The following is a 20041-nucleotide window of genomic DNA, read 5'->3' as shown; positions in this document are numbered from 1 at the left end:
AATGTGGCTTGGCAGGGCATTTTGCAAATGAGTGTAGAAAGTCAGAATCCAGTAAGAAAAGGTTTGAGTCTGTAGATTACAAGCAAAAATACTTTGATCTACTCAAACAAAAGGAAATGGCTTTTATTACACAAGAGAATGACTGGGCAGCTGATGGTTTGGATGAAGATGAAGATGTCAGCTATGTCAATCTAGCCCTAATGGCCAAGTCTGATGAAATAGAGACAAGTTCCTCAAGCAATCAGGTAATCACTATAAACCTTGCACATTTATCTAAAGCTGAGTGTAATGATGCCATAAATGACATGTCTACAGAATTGTATCATTTGCGTATTACACTTAAGTCTCTCACTAAACAAAATGCTAAAATCAAAGAAAACAATTTGTTTTTAAGTGAGCGGAACAATGTGCTTGAGTCTCAGTTTGTTGAGTTTGAGAAACTAAAAATTGAGTGTAAGATTGCCAAGGAGGAATTAACAGAGTCCTTGAAAAAGGAAGAAATTTTGAAGAAGCAGCTCGAGCGTGAACAAAAGGTGATTAAAGCATGAAAAACATCTAGGGATGTTCATGCTCAAATCACCAAGGTTCAAGGAATTGAGTCTTTTTTTGATGAAGCCTGGAAAAAGAATAAGGAGAAACTAGAACCTATTTTGGTAGATGGGTTGCTGACAGATGTAGACTCGAAGGATGAAGAGGACTATCCGTCGGATAACAAAAAGTGTTATCCGTCGAATGATAAAAATCCTCATCCGTCGGCTGTAAGCAAACCCATTAGCAAAGCCAAATTAATCAAGCTAAATGAAAAGTATGGGTCTGTTTCCAAGAACTTTGTTTCAGGAGAGTCAAGTCAAGCTAAGAAAGGGAAAAAGGCTAATGTTGGTCACATGACTGTCAAACAGTTAAGTGATAGTCTTGAGAAGATAGAGGTAAAAATAGAGACTAAAAAGAAAAACTATAGGAATGGTAAATTAGGGATTAATAAACACAATAACTACACACCTGATAAATATGCTCCTAGAAAAATCTGTGTCAAGTGTGGTAGTGTAAATCATTTGTCTGTTAATTGCAAATCTGCCATGCCTACTCCCATGTCTGTTCAGCCTCAATTTCCTAACATAAATGCCATGCCTCCCATGCCTGTTAATGCTATGCCTACACAGAACATGAATGCACAGTTTGCTAATATGCCATTTGCACCTAATCCATATTATGCTGCATACAATATGCCTCAAATGCCATTTAGCATGCCTTACTGGAATAACATGTTTGCACCAAGCATGCCATTTCCTGTTAGCCATAACATGCATGATAATTATGTTGCATTTAGTGGTTTCAAAGGTACAACCCAATTGACTAAGGAAGAATCTGAAATTCCTAAGTCAAATGAGATAAGGCCTAAGAAATAGAAGAAGAAAGCTAACAAGGCGGGACCCAAGGAAACTTAGGTACCAAAATTAACTTGATTTGATTTTGATGTGTGCAGGGAAACAGAAAGAATCTTTGGTACTTGGATAGTGGCTGTTCAAGACACATGACTGATGATTCTACCCTGCTCACAGAGTTTAAGGAGAGAGCTGGCCCAAATATCACTTTTGGAGATGACAGCAAATGTTATACTGTGGGATATGGCTTGATTTCAAAGGACAATGTCATCATTGAAGAGGTTGCCTTAGTGGATGGTCTCAAACACAATCTGTTGAGTATCAGCCAGCTTTGTGATAAAGGCAACTCAGTAACCTTCAACAAAGAAGCCTGTGTTGTGACTAACAATCAAAACAACAAAGTGGTTCTCGCTGGTGTGAGAAGAGGAAATGTGTATCTAGCTGACTTCAACTCAACTAAAGCAGAATCTGTAACTTGTCTTCTCAGTAAAGCAAGTCAAGATGAAAGTTGGCTATGGCACAAGAAGCTATCCCATTTAAACTTCAAGACCATGAATGAGCTGGTAAAGAAAGAGCTAGTTAGAGGCATTCCTCTAGTGGAGTTTACAAAGGATGGACTGTATGATGCCTGCCAAAAAGGGAAGCAGATCAAAGCATCATTCAGGAAGAAACTTGATTCAGCAATTGAAGAGCCTCTGCAACACCTTCACATGGATTTGTTTGGACCAGTCAATGTATTGTCAATTTCAAAGAAAAGATTTTGCCTAGTAATTGTAGATGATTTCTCAAAGTTCTCTTGGACATATTTCCTAAAGTCTAAAGATGAGGCTAGTGAAATCATCATCAATCACATAAGGCAAGTTAACAATCATCCTGATTTCAAAGTTAGAAGAATCAGGAGTGACAATGGAACTGAGTTCAAGAACTATATCATGAGAGCATTTTGTGAGGAAAATGGGATCTTGCATGAGTTTTCAGCAGCAAGGACTCCACAACAGAATGGAGTAGTGGAAAGAAAGAATAGATCTCTTATTGAAGCTGCAAGGAAAATGCTTGAAGAATCAAAATTACCAACATATTTCTGGGCTGAAGCTGTAAACACTGCATGCTACACTCAGAATATCTCTCTGATTAATCAAGCAAGATGCATGACACCTTATCAATTGTTCAAGGACAAGAAGCCAACTCTAAACTTTCTTCATGTCTTTGGCTGTAAATGCTATATTCTGAGAAATCAAACTGATCAAAATGGGAAGTTTGATGCTAAAGCAGATGAAGGAATTTTTGTTGGATATGCTGTTGGTAAAGCATATAGAGTCTACAATCTAAGAACCAATATTGTTGTTGAATCTATACATGTTGTGTTTGATGATAAAAAGATTGAAGGACTAAAAGATGGAGATTACCATGAGAGCCTCAAATTCGACAATGTTGAGATGGTCAGTGATGAAAGTGATGATGAGAGTGATTAAGATACAGTGTCTAAGGATAATGCAGACAAATCTACCACCAATGAAGCACATAACTCAACATCCGTCGAGTTACATAATGCTTCATCCGTCGGAAGGCAATCTGTGTTATCCGTCGGAAGACAACCTGCCTCATCCGCCGGTACTCAAAATTCACCATTCGTCGGGTTATCTAAAGGAGCAGGAAATCAAGGAAGGTCACCTATAGAAAGTATCCCTTTCTCAAATCAAAGATCCACAAACTCAGGGGGAGTTTCTAGCAATCAAAACTCAATTACACATCAAGACAACATTGAGGTCTCTTCATCTAGAGCTAATCTACCTCAACCAAGGAAATGGACAAAAGATCACCCCTTTGAACTGATTATTGGTGATGTTTCTTCTAGAGTTCAAACAAGGAGAGCAACTCAAGAAGAATGTCTATACAACAGCTTTCTGTCAAAGGAAGAACCAAAGAAGGTAGAAGAAGCCTTGTTAGATCCTGATTGGATTTTAGCTATGCAGGAGGAGCTAAACCAATTTGAAAGGAATAAAGTTTGGAAGCCGGTACCCAAGCCTAAAGGAAAGAATCCAATAGACACCAAATGGGTATTCAGAAACAAGATGGATGAAAATGGTATAGTAGTAAGGAACAAAGCCAGATTGGTTGCTAAAGGCTATTGCCAGCAAGAAGGAATAGATTTTGATGAAACATTTGCTCCTGTTGCAAGACTTGAAGCCATCAGAATCTTCTTAGCCTATGCAGCCCATGCCAATTTCAAGGTCTATCAAATGGATATCAAAAGTGCCTTTCTGAATGGAGATTTGGAGGAAGAAGTGTATGTTAGTCAACCTCCTGGCTTTGAAGATCCAAATTTTTCAGAGTATGTCTATTATCTACTGAAAGCACTTTATGGACTGAAGCAAGCACCTAGAGCCTGGTATGACACTTTATCAAAGTTCCTTTTGGAAAATCACTTCACAAGAGGTACTGTAGATAAAACTTTATTTTTCAGAAATGTTAATGGCTCTAGCATACTTGTTCAAATTTATGTAGATGATATTATCTTTGGCTCTACAGATGAGAAACTTTGTAAAAAGTTTGCCAAACTGATGCAAAGTAAGTATGAAATGAGTATGATGGGAGAACTAGCTTACTTTCTTGGTTTACAAGTTAAGCAAGTTAGTGATGGAATATTCATTAGTCAAACTAAATATATTTTTGATCTTTTAAAGAAGTTTGATCTAATGGATTGCACATCTGCAAAAACTCTCATGGCCACTGCAACTAAGCTTGAACTAAACACTACTGAAAAGTCTGTGGATATTTCAAGCTATAGAGGCATGGTTGGCTCACTTCTGTACTTAACAGCTAGTAGGCCAGATATAATGTTTGCTACATGTTTATGTGCTAGATTTCAGGCTGATCCTAGAGAGTCTCACTTAATAGCTATTAAGAGAATTTTCAGATATCTCAAGGGAACACCGAAACTTGGCATTTGGTATCCTAGAGATTCTGGTTTTGATCTAACTGGTTATTCAGATGCAGACTATGCAGGTTGCAGAATTGACAGAAAAAGCATAATAGGAACTTGGCAATTTCTAGGAAACAAGCTTGTGTTCTGGTTCAGTAAAAAGTAAAATTCAGTTTCTACTTCTACAGCTGAAGCTGAATATATTGCTGCTGGCAGTTGCTGTGCACAGATTTTATGGATGAAAAATCAATTGCTAGACTATGGTCTGCAAGTTGAGAGGATTCTTATTTTCTGTGATAACACAAGTGCAATTGCCATCACTGAAAATCCAGTGCAACATTCAAGGACAAAGCACATAGACATCAAGTACCATTTCATAAGGGAACATGTAATGAATGGTACTGTAGAGTTACATTTTGTTCCAAGTGAGAAGCAACTTGCAGACATATTTACCAAGCCACTGGATGAATCCACCTTTTCTAGGTTGGTAAGTGAGTTAGGTATGCTTAATTATTCTTGAATCTATCTGAGTTATTTTGCAAGTTGAAAAGTAGCCAGAAATTTAACTGATTTTTAGTCATGAATGAAATTTTGACTAAGTCAAAATTTGCATCTCGACGGATGACCATTATCCATCGAGTTAAGTCATCCGTCGATATACAATGTGCAAATAAAAATCAATTATTTTTCTGGAATCTCTTAAAACTCGATGGATAACAGTTTATCTTCATCCGTCGAAGTGTCTAAATCTTAACCGTTAATTCCCTGAATATTATCCATCGAGTATACTTACAGTTTGTAAGCATTACACGACGGATAATGAGTGGAATTTTTACAGTTTATTTTTAAAACGGCTAATTTAGGCAATTTCTATTGGGTAATTTACTTCTCTTTATTATTTTTATCCGTTGTTTTTTAGCAAAGTATAAAAGCTTATTTCATTCTAATCATTTTCTTTTATCATTCTCAAATTCAACTGTGTTTATTTTATTCTCTCTCAAGCAAAAATCCTCTTTCTCTTCAAGCTTTCCTTCTCTAACAATGACACTTGTAGTAAAGATTATGTCTCAGACTGGGTTCATTTATGAGAAGAACAACTTCTCTGCTTTGGTCAGCAAGGGCATTCAGCAATCAGAAGACTATCACAAGATGATGGACTTCGTGAAGAACTGCAAGTTAAGTTTTGCCATGCTTGAATCACCCACAATCTTTTGTGAAGTTGTAGAAGAGATGTGGACCTATGCAATTTACAACTCTACTGACAAAACCATCACTCTGACCATCAAAGGTAATGAATTATGTATCAATAGTGATGTGATAAAAGCATGTTTCAAGATTCCTGATGATAATGTAACTTCACCACACACTGACACTGATTTGATCAATATGCTTAATTCCATGCATTATGCACTTCCTACTAATAAGCTAAGTGATATTAGGAGATTAGGTCTTAGGAAGGAATGGAGTTTTATGTGTGATGTTGTAACTAAAGTTTTCTCTGGAAAAATCAGTAATTTTGATTCTGTGAACATTTCCATGCTTCACATGCTATACATGCTAGTTACAGACAAATTTTACAATTTCAGTGACCTTGTCATATATGAGTTAGGTTTTAAACTAGGTGAGTTAGCCAAAAGGGGAAAGAACATATATTATGCTAGATTTTTTATGCTATTGGCTAACCATCTTTGTCAAGAAATTGCACTTGAGAACCTAAACAACAAATTAGCTTGTTGGGTTCAAGAGAGAAGAATCATTGCAGATTTGAACAGAGCCAACCACCATAGGGATGTGCCAATGTTCTATTTCCCTGTAATGCTGACACCTCAGGTAAGCGAGGTAAGTTCATCCATACCCTCAACTATTCCAATCTCCTCTATTTTGTTGACTTCAGGCAAAGCTATGGCAACTGTGACAATAACCAAACAGTTGCCTACCAAAGCTGCCAAAACAACTGTAATTTCCAAATCCAAATCAAAGAAAACCCCCTCTGGTATATCTCAAAAGGTACCAGTTGAAAAATCTACCAAAGCCAAAGAGGGGAGTGTGAAGGAGGGTCAGATAGGTGAGGGAAGGGGTGAACATAAATGAAACCCCAAGGATAAGGTTGGAGAGTTGAGTGAATCCCAGCCTAGCCACACTGCAGTTTCCCAACAAACTGCAGTGCTTAAAAAGGACAAAAGCTCACTTCTAGCTGCATCCTCCCAAAAGGATGTGGCTATTGAACAAAGCTCTCATCCAAGAGCACAGGCCAAAAGGGTTAGGGACACAAGCTCACCCCAAACTTACACTAGAAAGAATAAATCCAAAACAACTGGGGATGCACAGGGCACACACACAGTGCAAACTGGTGCTAAAGACACAGTCCCTGCACCTTCTCAAATTCAGATTGATGTGGCTCCAATAAATGTAGAGTCACGGCCAAAATCTCTTATAATAGAAGCCACTGAAACACCATACTCACCAACTAACTCACTGGAAGTGGATATGATAAACACTTCAATTCCTGATTCCCCTTTTTTAACTCTGTTGGGGAAGCCAAAATCTAGTGCAAGTGAGCATCATCTTTTAGATGATTTGTTGGCTCACTTGCCAATTCTTTCAGATACTATTGTGACATCTGTGTCTCAAATAACCTCAATCAACACAGAGTCAACAATAGTTTCTATTCCCACCTCATTCATTTCTACTCTCTCGATGGATATTGCTCATCCGTCGAGTAGTGATTGTATCCCGACGGATAAGCTTAACAGCAGTCATCCGTCGGATAGCTTTACCACTCACCCAATGGATATCACTTATCCGTCGAGTGTCTCTGCATAACTTCAAACTTCATTTATTTCTAGTGCAGAAGATTTAGTGGTAATACAATCACTCTTAGGACTGAGAGAGGAGAGTGCTTTGAGTGAGAGGCTGGGTTGCTCCCAGGCAAAAAGAGAGGAAAAGAGTGAATCTCAGCAATCCATTTATTCAGGATTGGCAAAAGTGAGTAAGAGGAGTCCCACCTTAGTAGGTGAAGGTGAGGGTGTGAGGGTGGGGAGCCAGGGTGAGACCCTGATGCAACAAAAGAGAGAATATGAGAGAAAGGTAGGTACAGGAGAAATAAGGGTGGATCCAGCCATTGCTAGTGAGTCAATGATTGTGGATGATGCTGAAAAGAGAAGACAATTTCAGCAACATTACAAAGCTGAAATTGATAACATTTCCTTGGATGCTGACACTTTTACTCATCCTGTGGTAGCCTATCAATTGTTAGCTGCTCAGGGCAATGTGGAGGCAGAGCAGACTTTGAATTTGGTGCACACCACAGAATCTCTTCAAAGAGATAAAGCTGCTGTTAACAGGATGCCTTCTCAAGCTGGGGAGCCATCTGAAGAATTTGGAGTAAATTCTAATGATGATGACTCTGGTTCTTTGGATGGAAGCATGAACTTAGGGGGAGCTGAAGGCCCAAGTTCTGCTTTAAGTTTACCTGAATGGGCATGGGCAAAGGAATCTACACTAGGACAATTTGAGGTGTCTTTGGTCAAACAAGTAATAGCTATTCAACAGGCCCTTCAGGAAACTACAGATGCTAGTACCAACGCTGTTCTTCAAGCTCACCTAGACTCTCTACATCTAATGAACATCCAGCACTTAAGACAGAATCTCAGTGTGGATGAATTGAAAAGAGATATAGCTGACTTGAAGACCTATAACTCTGAGAAGCTGGATTCAGTAATGTCATATGGTACCATGCAAGATCTACTACTAAGGTTAAGGAGAGAATCAGAATCTGAAAAGAAGCTAGCCAAGCTGGAAAACAGAGTTCAAGTTATTGAAGACTCAGTGGCTATTCTTCTTCAAAATTAATAGACTCGGACAAATCTTCTCATGCAACTGGCTAAAGCATAAGGCCTAACTCCTCAACTTGATGATAACAAAAAGGGGGAGAGAGAATCAAGTAAGGGGGAGAAAGGACCAACAGAGGGGGAGAAACTTCAAGTACAAATCAGCAAAGTAATTGTACCTTCAATTACTATCTCCAAGCCACCAGTTGCATATGGTATAGATCTAATTGAAGCAGCAACAGCAAATTTGAAAGTTGCTGAAAAAGGAAAGTTGAGTTTAATCAACTGGGAAAAGATTGATGAGGAAATTCAGAGAAAGTTTAAACTAGTTGAGGAGCCAGTTAAGTCAGCCATCCATCACTCTCATGTCAAGCCAATCAGTGTGAATGAGATGAGCATGAACTATCTGGAGAAAGGACAATCTTCCTGCATCAAATCACAAAAGGCTGAAATAATTCTCAAACCAAGGGAAAATTATCCAAAGTCATCTTTGAAGAATCCCCTGGACACTGTGTATGAGACACCCAAGCCTGATGAAAAGAAGCTTCTGTCAAGATCCATTGTCTTCTATAAAGATCCAGCTGATTCAGCCTCAAAAAGGAGAATTGCTAAGATTTTCAGAAATGAAAAAGAAATTTGTGTGGTAGCTGGACATCCACAATTTGCTCAAGCAAAGAAAGAAGAGAAAGCAAGATTAAAGAAGGAAAAGAGACAAGCTGCTCTAGATGCAAAGAAATCTAAACAAAAGAAAGAGCAGATTGTCATCTTGGCCAAGCTACAGGCTGTAAACTCTTCTCAACAAATTCCCTCTCAACCATCTGAAGCTGATGAATCAAAGAAGAAGATTGAAGAACAGAAGAAATCCCCAAGAAAGAAAGAATTGGCTAGAAGAACAAAAAGGAAACTGGATATTGTTGACAAAGAATTGGAAGATCAATTTCCTAAGGAATCCACTCAAGCTAAAACTCAAGCATCAAAACCCTCTGTGGTATTTGAAGACATAAGAGTGGTGGACCCCTACAGGAACATACATGGAGAGCCTATTGTGCCAAAGGATGAGCCAATAGAGTGGGATAAATTACCAATTCTTGACTTCAACTTGCCAATCCCTACCAAGCCAAAAAGGACAAAATCAAGGGCAGTTAAGAAAGTGAAGCTGTCACCTCTCAAATCCAAGTTAGTAGTTAAAGCTCAACCCAAGGTCAGCAGGGGAGACTACTTGTACTTGTGTGACATCAAAAAATTCTCAGATCTAAACCTTTATCTGGAGGAACTGGATGAAGTAAGGGCAATTGATGCATACAGAAACCTACCTGAAAGGTTGGTGTTCAAGTACAAAGGAGGAAGGGAGATTCAGTGGCCTCTTCACAGGATACTTCAAGAAAGCCAAGCTGTGTTGATCAAAGTCTATTCATCCTTCAAGAAAAACTTTGGATTCAATGTAACTGCAAGAAGACTAGTATTGAAGAAGATTGAAGAGCTGAGGAGTGTTAGAGTTAAAGATGCACTACCAAAGACTCTAATCATCCCATACACAGGGAGAAGAGTGCATCTAAGGCCCTACTGGCTGATGGAATTCATGGATGACAAGGGTATGAGAAGATTCTTCAGACTAGAAGACCAATTGAGTATCTCTAGCAATGAGACTCTCTTGGAGATGCAAGAAATGCTAGATCTCTCAGAATCTGATGAACTAGAATTCCACAGGCAGCTCCAGAATCAAATTGAAGAAAACAACAGAAAGCTTGGAAGAAGATCCAGACCTTCAAGAAACTAGAAAAATCTGCTCAGGCTAGAGGAGCATCTTGAACTGATTGTGAGCCAAACCTTGTACATTTTGTTTAATTGAAGCACTTTCAGTTTTATCTACTTATCTTTAAAGATATATGTTTAGGATGTTTTGTTATCATCAAGTATCTCTTAATTTATGGCTACATTTCCAGTAGACATAAATTGGGGGAGATTGTTGTGAATATGTTGTGTACTTGATGATCACTTAAACAAAACATCTAAGTAGATTTTACTTAGTGAAATAATGTAGCACTCGACGGATAAGAATTATAGTCCCGACGGATAACTCATTATAGTCCCGACGGATGATTAACTTATTATCCATCGAGTGAGTAGCTTATGTAATAATAAGTTTATAGCACGTTGATGTATGCACCTTTGTATAGAATCTGTAGTAGCATATAAGTCATGTTGACTTTAACTAGATATGCAGAATAGGTTGATTAATTATACATAAGTAATGTCTTGTAATTCTGTATAAGTGAAATGAAGTCAAGTGCCAAAATAGCTACCGACGGATGATTAACAAAGCCTTCGACGAATGATCAAATGACTATCAACGGATGTTTAACATAGCAGTCGACGGATGATCAATTAAGTCATCGACGGATGATCTGAAAGTCGACGGATGATCATATCAAGAACTCAAACATCAGTTAAACAGTGAAAGCTGACACACAGCCGTCGAGTTGGATACAAACACATTGTGGAAGCCCATTAACTGGGTAATAGAGGACTAAAAGCAGCAAAGATTAAGACTGATAGATTTTATATTTGTTCAGTCTTTTTAACTTTGTAATCTTGGTATTATACAAACCAAGAGAGTAGCAAATAGAAATAACTGAGATAACTGAGAGAAACTCAAAAACAGAGAAATCTTTGTAAGCATAATCTTTAGCATTTCCTATATTCTCAGTAGTTCTATTTTGTAAGCAGCTGTGAGCATTTCTGCACACAGAGTCCTCTCGATATATTATATATATCTCTGGTGGAATTGTTTGAATCTACCAAAAAGTTTTTAAAGACTCTTGTTTTTAATTACTTGTGTTTTGATTCATTTAAGTTTATATTCCGCATTGTGCTAATCAAAACAAATATATCAATAATCGAGTTGAACATTTCTATTTCAAGAAAAAGGTTCAAGAATTCCATTCAACCCCCCTTCTGTAATTCTTGCTACATTGTTAAGGGACTAACAGTGTTTATTTATTGGAAGGCGTTAAATCATATTTTTGTAAGGGGTTAACCAACCATACCAACCAACTATACACATATTTACCCCTATTTTTTAAAAAATATCTCATTTTTTTATATCCTATTATTTGAATTTTTCAAAAAAATTTATTATGTTCGAATATATATATATATATATATATATATATTAAACTGATTTTAAAATATTTTTAGACCTGTTAAATAAATAAAAATTTAGATCGAGTCATTACAAGAAATTTCATTATTACCAACGCCAGATTCGGTTGGCAAATCAAGCAAATCCGTAGGTAAAAGACATTCTTAACGAAACGCCCCCTGAACTAGACCGTTGGAGAAAATGTCGTTGGGAAACACCTTACTAACCGATTGAGTGTTCGTTACTAAATTAGTAACGGATTAATAACAAACTAATAACACACCACCTCTTAAACTAACAAAATAAACACCACAAACTAACAGTATATTTCGGTTGCTAAATATAGCAACAGAATTTTAATGAAAATCTGTTATTAAAATTAGTAATAAAATACTATCGGAATGTCTGTTGTTAAATTTAGTCACAAAATAAACACCAATATATTGGTTGCTAAATCTAGTAACAAAATTCTAATGAAAATTTGTTGTTAAATTCAGTAACAAAATGCTATCGAAACATCTGTTGTTAAATTTAGTAACAAAATAAATACCAATATTTTGGTTGCTAAATCTAGCAACAAAATTCTAATGAAAGTCTGTTATTAAATCCAGTAATAAACTAGTATCTAATGGAAATCTGTTGTTAAATTTAGTAACAAAATAACCAACAAGGAATTAATAGGCTATCCGTCGTTAAATTTGGTTAAAAAGAACCAAACAAAACGTATGTTAGTAAATTTACAAACACACAACAGTTTCCCAACAAAATAAATATCAAACGAAACACTTCGCTAATATCCAAATTCCAAATTGGGGGTAAGAGTTAAGTTATCTCAACCCCTTCGAATAGTACACCAACATATCCAAAAGCAAACCTTTAATTCTGAGGCTTGAGGTACTAGTTATACTATCACAGTTCACAACCAAGTGTTCACCCTTACAGCACTGTTATAGTGTCATACAACAAAATACAGTCAAGTGCACAAAATATAGTCAAGTGCACCACGAAAAGTCTAAACTAGTTACTTAACATACAAAAGTAGTTAACATACTAAACTAGTTACTCGTCATCATTCTCGCTTTCCAGATCAGCGTTAGGAGTGGTAGGGGACTGAACAACTTGAGCAGAAGTAGCCTCGAGAATTTTGGCTATTTTGTTCTCCATTTCTTTCATTTTATCCTTCATCAATTTTAATTCCTCTTGCAACTTCTGATTTTCTGCATTGGGAAAGGATGAACTGCAAGTAGGAGTAATCTTCGACCCATAAAAGATACTTTGCGATGAACCAACTTCATAGACCCTCTTTTTCTTGTCAACACCTCCTGCTGCCCCAAGAAATATAGCATTCTTATCAACAGGCTCTCCAGCTTTCTCATGGAGCTCACAAAGTCTCAGGAATGTTTCCTGCACCCATCCACAGTATTACCGGCTATTGAACATAAAATTGATAAAATTAATTGTAACCAAAGAAACAACATTTCCTTCCTACATAAGCACATTTCCCTAGTAGAGTAATCTTCATAACAACCCAAGGTCAGGTATAAAAACCGCAATTCTAAGAAATCACAACGTGCATAACAATTCATACCAACATAAAAAATTTGCCAAAATTAGACCAAATTGTCTTTACTGCTATCTATCTCAAATTGTCTTTCATATGTCGGGTATTTCATTTTTCCTGTTTAAGACCAAATTAGACCAAACCTAAATTTTCTAAAAATATTTAAATTTAAAGATTCAACCAAAACTATGTTAAACATATAAATCACAACATAAAGAATCTGGTTGCACGTACAATAATATCAAATAGACGATGATTTAATAATTATTGATCACGTTGAATACAAATAGTTGGTAGATAAATATGCATACCCTTTACGCAACAACAAAATGGTCAAAAAGTGGAAGAACCACATATAAGATAATACTGACATAAAAAAAATAATTAGGCAGAGGAAAGGAGGAAAGAACTGCAAAACTAATTTATCTTGTACTTGTAATTTATCTTGTACTTGTAATTTTTTACCATTTTTGCATAAAATCAAGCTAAAAACAAGCACATACGAAAATTAAAATAACACACATATGTTTGTTGGCTTTTTTTATCAACCCAAATCCTTTCGACACCGGAGTCAAGGTCATCCTCATCATCGTCGTCATCCTCGCCATTTTCGCCATATTGCAAATTCTTCTTTTTCTTCACACGTTTAGTGTGCGTCAATAAAAACACCTGATCTGCAGTTGGCTCGCGATTGTACTTCATTTTCTATAAAAATGAGTAGCACACCTTAGAGCATGGGATTATAATTTTAAAAAAAACATATAATGTATCAATAAAAAATTACCCAACGAGTTGCAACCGTTCTATGGGAAGGAAAATCACTCGTGTGTGTTGAATGGTGGCCATCAGCCCCGCCGCAACGATTATTTTTCTGAATCATCGACTTCCTTTGAAAATCTGGAGATTGCCAAAATATTACCCATTTCTCATAAACATTATGGCCAAGTCCTGAATGTCGCTCTTCACCCTTTTCCCGGCGAGCTCGAGCAACACTACACACTTCTGAATACTTCTTCCGTGCAGTTATTAACCAACCCCGATATACCACTGCATCCAATTGCTTCCACATAAAAAAATTCTACAACAATAAACGACTACTTGTTACAAAGCAATTCATTAATTCAAGTACAAGAAGGAATGAAATTACAAGATGTGTTAAATTCCTCAAAATAAAAATCTTGAGTTTCTTTTGAAATTGACTTCCAGTTATATCCTTCATGCTCAAGTCTCTCGTATATGATTTTCCTAATCCTAGAAGAGCATTGATTTGACGGTTCCAACCTTAAGAAAATAAAATTTATGCAAGGCATATGAATAACACTGCTACATTTGCAGAATAGAACCAATTTTGCGATAAAATAATTAACTTAAAACTTACACATTCTCAATGACTTCTACTTAAATCCGTCCGTCGATATGTGTACTTAAATCCGTCCGTCGATATGTGTAGAGCCAATGGACCAATAACCAAAATTATTAGCAGCTGTAGAAGATAAAATTAGTGTGTTTGGTGTAGTAGATGTGATTGAGCAGAGAGCTGCAGGGATTGTTGTGACTGGGGTGTTTGGCATTGTTGTGACAGACATTCCGATAGTATTTTGTTACTAATTTTAATAACAGATTTCCATTAGAATTATGTTGCTATATTTAGCAACCGAAATATTCTGTTAGTTTATGGTGTTTATTTTATTAGTTTATGAAAAGATGGTGTGTTATTAGTTTGTTATTAATCCGATACTAATTTAGTAACGAACACTCAATCGGTTAGTAAGGTGTTTCCCAAGAACGTTTCCTCCAACGGTCTAGTTCAGTGGGCGTTTCGTTAGGAATAACTTTTACCTACGGATTTGCTTGATTTGCCAACCGAATCTGGCGTTGGTAATAATGAAATTTCTTGCGGTAAGTATCTCTTTGAAAATGTATGTCTGGAAAAAGGCAATCCTCTGTCAAGTATCTGTATGCAACGTCCAAGCCTTCTGTACCAGGAGCATTCATCCTTAAGTCACTGTCAACAAAAATGTGGTCGAAAGAAATAAATTTTATGGAGTACATTGCAGTGGCTACTGATGAAGGAAAGGCTGTGCTTGGAGAGGAACAGTGGAGGCCTCGGAATGGGTTGAGGGTCTTCGATTCGAGTTAGTTTCAGGTGCTGCATTGTTTGGAGAAGCTGCCAACGTCAAACTACACAGTGGATGGCTCTCTATCTGTACTTCAGATGATGCTAAATCAATATTTAACAAATTGAGTGCTAGACATCAGGTAAATTATTACTGCTGCAACTTAGCAAAAAAACATGAAAAGAAAGAAAAATAACTGCTGCATTCTCCCTGGTTATGTCAATATGATCGCATCAATAATATGTGTGTGCGCGTGCTTACATCACAGGAAATGCCCAATGATTGCAAGTCGGTCATTTCACTCTTTCACAAACCACATTCTTGTACTTATTCTGTTTTTAATAGCAGGCGCATGATGAAATTAAGCAACTAATTAAAAAATACAAGGATGAAGAGATCAGCTTAACTATGTGGCCATAGTTTAGGTGCTTCGCTTCCGGTGCTAAGTGCAGTTGACATAGTTGCCAATGTATTCAGCACACCAGAGGGCCAACCTAACAACTGCTGCCTTGTTACAGTATTTGCATTTGGCTGCCGTGTTGGGGATGCAAATTTTTTGAAGGTCTTTTAATCTTTAGAGAATCTCCGAGTTCTGAAGATCCGAATGTCTTCGACATTGTTACCCTTTATCCGTTTGTGGGATACTCCGATGTGGGGGATGAACTATTGATTGACACCCAAAGGTCGAATTACTTGAAGTAAATTTTTGATTTGGCAAAGCTCCATGACATGGAAACTGTGTATCTGCATGGCACTGCGGGAATACAAGGACTTGATGGAGATTTCCGTTTGGAAGTTAGAAGAAGCATTGCACTTGCCAACAAGTTCAGCGAGTATGTGAAGGATGAATATTTGATACCAACTAGGTGGCGGAACTTAAGAAACAAAGAAATGATTCAAAACGATGATGGATCTTGGAGCCTGGATTATCATGATAGATGATTGATAGGTTCTGAAGGCTTGTAGTCTCTCAGACTGAAACCAGTCCCTTCTCCAATTAAATAAAGGTACCTAAACTCGTAGTATAGAAAATCAGGAATTCAGTCAAGATTTTCTATTCTGATTCTTGTACCACGCAGGTAAAATTTATACAAATATCATCAAATAGGTTCAATATGTTATACTATATAGGGGATGAGTCAGATATTGTTTTACATTCTAATCTTCCTAAAGAACAATTGAACAAAGATCTTCCAACCAAAATTTATACGTACATACTCACAATTAAGTATCTTTAGTGGCCTTGAGAAAGAAGTGATGTGGTTGGTTGGGAGAATCAATTCTCTTGACCTCCTTTTTTGTCCATCGCTGTATGTATGCCACAAGTAGGATGAAGAATATATGCAGACTCCCACCAGACCACTACCCTACATACAAAACCATCAATCATTTAAGTGTGTAAAAGAAGAAAAGAACAAAAGTTTACTTTCAAATGTTAATACAGTTGTAATTATGTGAAATCATCAACAGAGAAAAGAAAAGAGCTGAGCTATTTAGAAAGATTGATAATAACCGCACTACACATGCTTTAATGGATTCTAATAATTAGGTGTGTGTGAAAGACATTTCTTCTCTGCACTATTCTAGCTAGTTCACTTATGCTCTCTTACTCACCATGTCCTTACATTGCTTCCGCTATGATTTTCATCTAGGAGGCCTATTCAAACTTGAGAGAAACAATGGCAATAATCATGATCAGCCAGGAGGCCTGTCCAGATTTGAGTTCTCTTGCTCCATAGATATAACGCAAGCAAGCCTTTCATACACCTATCATTTCTCAAATTTTATTTGTTAAGATATAAATGGTAGAAACAGTTAAGCTGCAATTTCACGCAAGTGTTATTAAAAAATAATACATTTGTACTCGTAATTTGATATTTAATTGCTCGGGTCTAATTTTGGCTAAACATACCTCAGAAAGCTGCTTGTTCTTTTCTTGCTTAGATGATGGATCATACCTAGACAGCAATTAAAGACAAATATTTAAGCCTTCCGAATAATGAGGTTTCACTTCCGGTACAAAATGCTGCCAGGAATTTAGTGGAATGAGGGATTTTTAGCAGCAAGTTTTAGCCAGCCTGTAGGACTATAAAAATTAAATCTTCGTTCTTACCAGTCACGTGGAATGCCCGCTTCATCACGAGCTTGTACATTGAAAGGCCCTTTTAGCTCCACATTATACTCACTTAATATGTCTGCAGGAGAAAAACAAGACATTATAGTTAAGAAAATTTAGATGTAACATATACACTGTTCCCGAGAAAGATAGATACCGGAAAATCACTGTATAGCACAGATACACTGTTCCCGAGAAAGATAGATACCGGAATATCACTGTATAGCACAAATACCAAATATTAAGACAAACCTTTAAAAGTAGTACAAGGAACCCGATCCATTTTCTGGCAGACTGAGACAAACCAGTAAACACCAACAGCCACATGAGCAACTTCTTCATCAGCAATCTGAACAACAATGTCGGATGTTCTACCATCCCCAAAGCCAATTAGTTTTTTTACCAGCCTAGGGCCTGCATCAAGTCCTCTAGCTTCCTACAAAGAAAACAAAAGTTAACTACAATACTTTTAACCAGCTTTTCTTCTACAATATAACTTACTTCCCCTCTTGTATAACAATTGGCAATTGGGCTATCTGGTGAACACTAAATTAGGTTTTTACTAGAAATATAGTCCATTTACTCCCTGATGTAGGCATACACCAGTCCTAAAACTAATTCCCTAGGTTGTGTGAGGGTCAGATGAGGTCTGCTTATTTTTATCCCAACGGGTCTGACTGGTGCGATATCTAGTTCACTCGATACATACAGCTAGAAAAAAGAAGATAATTACACCAACTGCAGACAGTCAGGTCAGGTCGCATTCAGAATGAATATTTAGATTAATGATTATAATGACAAAAACAAACAAAATAACAATTGGCATCAACTGATATAAGAGTCTGTCTTAATTTGTTACCTTAGAGGAAGCTGCAAAGAAAGATTTGCTTTAAAAAGATTTGTTTCAAAAGACATTATGCCAATATAGTACATACACCTTTTCTACTTTGCTTTCAATAATGCAGGAATTCTCAATCATCTCCTAAAGAGACCATCATCTTAGACTTATTCAAGTTGTAACTTTATTTTAAATCTGAATAATAGTTTAAAGATGACCAACACGCAGTAAACAAAATTTAACATTGCTCTAATTCCCGGAAGTGAGATTACCTGGACTAGAGGGATTACAGCCAGGCGTGCAGTGACACTGTCTGAAGATTTTGCACACTCCCTCCAGAGAAGATTATGGGCAGGCATGTCCCCATAGCTATTTGTCAATTAAAAAAATTATATATAGTATACATGATGACATGACAAGCAACAAAAAACAAACAGATATATTTCTCTTCACCTAAATCCAAGCTCAGCTAATCTCTGCGAACACCAAGAAAAATGTCTGCTCTCATCATCAGCCACATGAGCAAAGTCAGCAAAGAAACCCTCTCCAAGAAGATCGACATACGGGGAAAATCTGACAACGGTATCCCACGCCAAATCAATAGCATTGAGCTCCACATGAGCAAGGTTGTGGAGCATATAAGCATTGAGGGGCAAACCAGAGTTCTTAGGAGACGGAATTTCCTTAGGAGAAACCTAAATAAAAACACACAAGATCAGAGACATTCACGCACGCACATAGCTCGAACATAAAAATTGGCACTCTTATATTTTCTTGGCTCTTCTTTCTTAAAACATTAATTTCCCTATAATAATGTTTACAAATGTTCATTCCAACCTTGCCTCATTCCATTCCTTCCAACCAACCAAACAGAGCAAATAATGTAACAAAATGTGTAAATTCATCATATATCTCACCAATTATTAACAACATTGAGAAGGGCAGTTACATGTAACGAAAAAATCGAAAAACATAAGCAAAACAGAGGAGGGTTAAGGAAAAGGACCAGTTGGGGTTTAGATGGACGAGAAGGACCAACGGGTGGTGAACAAACTCCAACAGGCAATCCATTACTTTTCCATTTAGAAAAAGCAAGATGAGAAAGCTTAGATTTTTGCAAAGGGTCAGGCGTGGAAAGAACAACAGCCCCCATTTGAGCCAGTGAAGAAAATGCATCCAATTCACTTGAATTAGTAGTAGTTTGTTCCAGCAGCAGGGGCTGAGGCCCCTTGTGGCCCCATAACCTGTCCTGGTTAATAGAGCTATCTCTCCATTTCTGTAGACCAGACCATTGTGGGTATTGGACACTTTTACTAGAAGAAGCCAATGTGGAACACCACGCACTTCTTATTCCGACCAAGCTTTGTATCAAACACCTCATGCTCATTACCAATGATTTCACTGCCGCCGCTTTTCTTGTTTTATTTAGTTCAACTCCAGATAATTGAATGAAATTTACGGAACCGTAAAGGTCCCAATAAATATCTTAATAAACAATGCATATTTCCAAGAATGTAATGAAAATGAGAAAAAGTAACTATTGCCTGGCGTTTTTTTTGACAAACATGATTTATAGCATTATAAATTATAATGAGTATTTGTTCTCAGAAATCTCGGGTTGAGCGAGGATCGAACCCAGTACCTGAGATGATAAAGGATAAACTTTTAACCACACTTGAGCCATCCAACCGTGCAAAGATGTGCAAAGATGCAAATCGGGCTTTAAAAAGCCCGGGTTTTGATCGGACCGGGCTTTTCGGGCTTTGACTTTGACCGAATCGGGCTTTTCGAAAATATCAGAGCCCGTTTGGACCCTCGAGACGAATCTAACCGGATTTTTTTTCAGGCAGGATCAGATAGGGCCGGGTTTTTTCTAATTTAAATTGGATCGAGATTTATTAGAGATTCCGAATACTACATATGTTAGCAACTAGATCATCGTAAAAATGTATTAGTTTACATGAAATATTTTATGAAAACATTTAAGTTCGAAAAAAAATAAACATGTTTATAGAATAATATGTTTTATCATTGTTATCCAAATATATATAGTGTGTTTACTATATTCTCTTTCATTATTTATGCAATGAAGTATATAAATTATATCATTAATCACAAATATGTAAATATAT

At 36.9% G+C, this 20041-nt stretch overlaps 2 protein-coding genes across 6 annotated transcripts; one reads left to right on the top strand and one right to left on the bottom strand.

Moving 5' to 3' along the window:
• Positions 1–14757: 14757 nt before the first annotated feature.
• Positions 14758–19406, bottom strand: LOC141698622 (uncharacterized). Of its 5 annotated transcripts, none has more exons than XM_074503391.1 (9): positions 18916–19404; positions 18363–18604; positions 18182–18278; positions 17324–17507; positions 17069–17150; positions 16868–16913; positions 16570–16722; positions 16174–16322; positions 14758–15005 (listed from the first exon to the last, which is right to left on the bottom strand). In XM_074503391.1, the coding sequence occupies exons 1-7, from the start codon at positions 19294–19296 to the stop codon at positions 16651–16653; spliced, it is 1104 nt and encodes a 367-aa protein (XP_074359492.1). In that variant the 5' UTR covers positions 19297–19404; the 3' UTR covers positions 14758–15005; positions 16174–16322; positions 16570–16650. The 5 variants fall into 5 exon arrangements, with proteins under 5 accessions (XP_074359492.1, XP_074359490.1, XP_074359493.1 ...); XM_074503389.1 differs by lacking the exon at positions 14758–15005 and adding an exon at positions 15139–15966; XM_074503392.1 differs by lacking the exon at positions 14758–15005 and adding an exon at positions 15139–15966 and having other exon boundaries at positions 16178–16322.
• LOC141695385 (phospholipase A1-IIgamma-like) lies at positions 14760–15897 on the top strand. Its single transcript, XM_074499633.1, has 3 exons — positions 14760–14973; positions 15381–15517; positions 15676–15897. The coding sequence occupies exons 1-3, from the start codon at positions 14760–14762 to the stop codon at positions 15895–15897; spliced, it is 573 nt and encodes a 190-aa protein (XP_074355734.1).
• Positions 19407–20041: the final 635 nt, after the last annotated feature.

Source organism: Apium graveolens, chromosome 11 (genome assembly GCF_009905375.1).
Source record: "Apium graveolens cultivar Ventura chromosome 11, ASM990537v1, whole genome shotgun sequence".
Lineage (NCBI taxonomy): Eukaryota > Viridiplantae > Streptophyta > Magnoliopsida > Apiales > Apiaceae > Apium > Apium graveolens.
This window is presented reverse-complemented; position numbering and strand designations above follow the sequence as displayed.

Bases quoted from the DNA above. Each gene is read 5' to 3' on its own strand.
- LOC141695385 (XM_074499633.1), top strand. From the start codon at position 14,760: ATGTCTGGAAAAAGGCAATCCTCTGTCAAGTATCTGTATGCAACGTCC. The intron at 14,974-15,380 runs GTTAGTTTCAGG...GCCATAGTTTAG, and splicing joins GTTGAGGGTCTTCGATTCGA to GTGCTTCGCTTCCGGTGCTA. The intron at 15,518-15,675 runs GTCTTTTAATCT...GATTTGGCAAAG, and splicing joins GGGATGCAAATTTTTTGAAG to CTCCATGACATGGAAACTGT.
- LOC141698622 (XM_074503393.1), bottom strand. From the start codon at position 19,296: ATGAGCATGAGGTGTTTGATACAAAGCTTGGTCGGAATAAGAAGTGCG. The intron at 17,508-18,181 runs GTAATCTCACTT...TTTTCTTTGTAG, and splicing joins CTGTAATCCCTCTAGTCCAG to GAAGCTAGAGGACTTGATGC. The intron at 16,914-17,068 runs GTAAGAACGAAG...ATTGCTGTCTAG, and splicing joins GCGGGCATTCCACGTGACTG to GTATGATCCATCATCTAAGC.